A 4,644-nucleotide genomic window follows, 5' to 3' on the forward strand; every position below is an offset into this window, starting at 1 on the left:
TAATTTATTCATGAATTAATCTGTCAGTTAAACCACTCAGAGTTGAGCCAGACACAGGTTACTCTATCGTCTTTTTCACTGCCACTTGTACACTGGGTTTCCCCACCACACCATCATCATTCATCCTTATGCCCATCGCTCCCGGTGGAGCATAGGCCATCGATAACCCCTCGCCATCGCATTCCAGTCCAGTTGGTCCCTTGCTGCTTCAGCTCTGCCTCGGTATCTCGCCTCCAGGCCGGCCTCTCTTCCTCTTTCCCTGCGGGTTCCAGGTCAGGGCTTGGCGTGTGATGCTGGACGCTGGCTTCCTGAGGGTGTGTCCGATCCAGCCCCACTTCCTCCACAGAATCTGCTTGGCCACTGGTTCCTGTCCCGCTCGCTCCCACAGATCCATACCTCACACTAATTCAGAGAACTGAATTCGGCCACTCACTCGTACTAAAAATATGGCTAACGCGAAAACCACCGTCGCCATCGTATGTTTGTTTGTTTTGTTTTACTAGGAAACGGACTTCGGAACTGAATAAGAAAAAGTAAAACACCTGGTTTCAAAGCGGAATGTACATGAATATTTCGAAATGCTGTTGTGTTTTTCCACTGACGCTACAGTTCGTGTCATGGTTGAAGCGGAATATACATGAATATTACGAAATGCTGTTGTGTTTTTCCACTGACGCTACAGTTCGTGTCATGGTACATGGTCGAAGGCATATATATATATCTCACACACACACACACACACACATATATATATATTGATATATATAGCTATGTGTGTGTGTGTGTGTGTGCCGCTGTGTGTGTGCCGTGCGTGTGTGTTGCACGACACAATTTCACAATCCAGGTAAACAGGACATTGGGGAGATACAATCAAACCCCTTATAGTTAAAGAGAACACACGCGCGCACACACTGTATTCACACGCACGCTCTCTGAGCGTGACGCACATAACGCATCCATCCCTCACGCACACGCGCGCGCGCCGCGCATGCACATACATACACACACGCGCACAGAGTACTGACTCACGCACCGCACACTCATGCGCGCGCGCACACACACACACACACACACACATGGCACACACACACACACACACACACACACACACACACACACACACACGAACAACCTGACACACACGCGTACATTCGTTCCTTCCAGCAGGTATACCGGTAATTACACACACACACACACACACACACACACACACACACACACACACACACACACACACACACACACATGCTGTCTGTGTCATGGCTGACTGTCAAGTGCCATGATGTAGCCTATGTCACCACAAAGCTGAGATGTACTGAACATTTTCATAAAAGTCGATTCACACAAATACATGCGCGCACACGTGCGAACACGCACGCACACTAACACAGGACCGCGCACGAATGCACACATGCACACTCACACATACGCATGGATATGCTCACATGTGACGCAAAGTTGTCACACACACACACACACACACACACACACACACACACACACACACACACACCGTGACACGCACGCACGCCGGCACGCACGCACGCACGTGCGAACACACACGCACACTAACACAGGACCGCGCACGTACGCACACATGCACACTCACACACACACATGGATACTGTATGCTCACACACAAAGTTGTTACACACACACACACACACACACACACACACACACACATTCGCTCCTGGTAGACACACTGTTTACAATACCCACGGATCTATATGACAAGTGTAAACACATATACTTCTTTCATCAATTTTATCATCAACGAGAATCGCGTCACCCTCAGTGAACCCAGCTCGAGGCGATGCTGATGTTGCAACAGAATCAGTGCGGGTGTTGTAACTCCTGATCGCAACACACAACCCAGCCCCTTTCCCCATACCGTCACCCCCCCCCCCCCCCGCCCCCCCATGCATCACCCTCTCCCCCCACCCCCTCCACTGATCTACCCCCCCATCTCCTGTATCTACCTAACCCCTCAAAGATCTATGATATTCCGGGAAAGCGGTCGTTCCTGTTATAGAAGATTGTGAAACGTATCATTTTGTCAACATCACAATACACGCAGCAATCGCACCTTGGTACCATTGTTCATGCGAAGTCATTTATTAAAAAAAAAAAAAAAAAATCAAATGAATAAACAAAGTCAAAATTTACGGTTGACACACAGTGACATCTCCACCACCCAAAACCATGCAAGGGCTGAAGAACAAGAAAAGGGGCAGGGAGCGGGGGGGGGGGGGGGGGGGGGGGGCTGTATAAGGGAGTGGGGGAACAGGACTGACCCACAAACTCTTGCTCAATCCCGCTTGAGTTTTTGGGGCACTCGCCCGAAAACATCCGGGTGTGACGACATGTTTCTCAGCCAGTGACGAACTAAACCAAGCCTCGCTCGCATCACATTCCTGTTCCACCAATCCACAAAGGCTGCCGGGGCCTATTTTTACGAAGCGCGGCAGACGACAGACAATCATTCAGCCAAACGAGCTTCACGCGACCGGTTCAAGAGAAGGGAACTTTTTCCTTGCAGATTTTACGAAGTTTTGAGTTAAATTGCCTTCTGAGTTGTGAACAGCGTCTGTCACGCTCTTTTGATTTTTATCTGTCTCTTCCCACCAAAACTTAAAAAGGCAGAGATGGCAAGCACAGGTGAGATTTTGAAAAAAAAATAATGTTTTTCCTTTTTTTGTTTGGTTTGTGTTTAATTGCAAACATGAAACTGCACGTGATGTCAGAGGCAGAGATTTTACCCTTGATCGACGAGTCACTGTGGTGGTTTTTTTGTGTGTGTGTGTGTGAGTGTGTGTGTGTGTGTGTGTGTGTGTGTGTGTGTTATTTTGTTTTGTATTTTGTGTGTGTGTTTTTTTATGTTCTCATTGTTGTAAGTGATAATCATGAGTATCGATCAGTTACTACCGCAGTCCACAGACTTGTATAAACAAATGCAAACATTTAAAGATAATATTAAAAAAAAAGAGGTAGAAGACACATAGAGAACCTATACTGCACACAGCTTTTCTTCTCTTTTTTTCCATTTGTTTCCCTTTCGTATATTTTAACATAATTTTTAAAAAGTAATTTTATGCGACGTCTAGCTGGTATTATTCATAGCGTTATTGTACACATAAATATTTATGCTTGCATGTTTATGCATGCATATGTGATTTTTATCATGTTGCTGTTGTGAAGATTCTGGATCTTTCTTTGTTTTCTTTTTTTTCCTTTTTCATCTTCGGTGTTCTTTTGCTCTTTGCCCAGAGGGAAGGATGTAAACATGCAGTGTGCTTTTCCCTCCACCCTCATTATGATTCATTTTGTTCTCTCTCTCTCTCTCTCTCTCTGTCTCTCACAAACCATCATTCTGTCATTAGAAACATGCATGATTAAGTAATCTGTGCATTTTTCCCTATAGTCTAGATTTGCCTACTACTTCAATGCCCAAACCTATTTGAATTTCTCACTGGTCTCTTTGGTTGAGTTTTTTTTTTTTTTTTTTATTTTTTATGGGGGGGGGGGGGGGGGGGGGGGTCCTTTTTCCTTTTTCTTTTTTCCTTTTTCTGGGGGGGTATTTAAAAAATAAACACACACAAAACACATTCCTTTAATGAAGTACTTGACTGTTTCAACGTATATGTGTTTTTTTTTTTTTTTGTTTTTTTTGTGTGTGTTTTTGTTTTGTTTTTTGTTTTTTTTCTGTTTTTTTTTTGCGGGGGTGGGGGGTGGGGGGGGGGGGGGGGGGCATTTTTCTTTTCTATTTGTGTTTTTGTTGTTGTTTTGTTCTTGTTGTTTTTGGTTGGGGATTTTTTTTTGTTTTTGGTGGGGGTGGGTGGGCGGGGATGTCTTAATGATACTTGACTAAGTACTTCCACACGAATACTCGACTCTTTTCGTTTCTATAACTTTCACAGAATCACACGAATAGAGCAATACTCAAACTCCTGTTCTCTTTTTTGTTTCCACAGAGAAAAGAGACTTCAGCAATGCGGCCTACCCTCCCCCCGGCCAGCCCCAGGGCTACCCCCCACAGCAGTACGGCGTGGGTCCCCCTCCCCAAGGAGGGCCAATCCCCCCTCCGGCCTATGTCACCCAGCCTGGGTACGTGGGGGGACCTGTCATTGTGAGTATCTGCTGCTGCTGCACTCCGTGTGTGTGTGTGTGTGTGTGTGTGTGTGTGTGTGTGTGTGTGTGTGTCTGTGTGTGTGTGTGTGTGTGTGTGTGTGTGTAAACTGTTTGTGAGTAATTCCTGTGGGTGTCTGTTAGTGCTGTGTGTGTATGTGTGTATCTCTCTCTCTCTCTTTCTCTCTCTTTCTCTCTCAACCTCTGCTTCTCTTCCAACATCTATGTCTCTCAACCTCATAATGTAACAGGAGTAAGTGCTCTGTGTGTATCTCTCTCTCTCTGACATACACACTCTGTGTTTTTCCACATTTTGTTTTCTCTTCTGCACGTACGAACACACACACACTTTCACACTCACACACACGCACACGCACACACACACACACACACACACACACACACACACACACACCAGAGTCGACAAATGTGTACACAACACCACCACTGATTGTGAAGCAAGTCTTGGAAATAAAAGGCAGAGTCAGACACCAACGCATATGATTGAACTGGTCT

General features: G+C 45.7%; 1 protein-coding gene across 1 annotated transcript in view; it reads left to right on the forward strand.

Moving 5' to 3' along the window:
• Positions 1–2,463: 2,463 nt before the first annotated feature.
• LOC143285484 (uncharacterized) overlaps positions 2,464–4,644 on the forward strand; it is a 10,148-nt gene continuing 7,967 nt past the window's right edge. The window contains exons 1-2 of the mRNA XM_076592805.1: positions 2,464–2,661; positions 3,975–4,129. Coding sequence (XP_076448920.1) covers positions 2,649–2,661; positions 3,975–4,129 — 168 coding nt within the window. The 5' untranslated portion in view covers positions 2,464–2,648. The remainder of the gene's footprint in view (positions 2,662–3,974; positions 4,130–4,644) is intronic.

This window comes from Babylonia areolata, chromosome 9 (genome assembly GCF_041734735.1).
Source record: "Babylonia areolata isolate BAREFJ2019XMU chromosome 9, ASM4173473v1, whole genome shotgun sequence".
Lineage (NCBI taxonomy): Eukaryota > Metazoa > Mollusca > Gastropoda > Neogastropoda > Buccinidae > Babylonia > Babylonia areolata.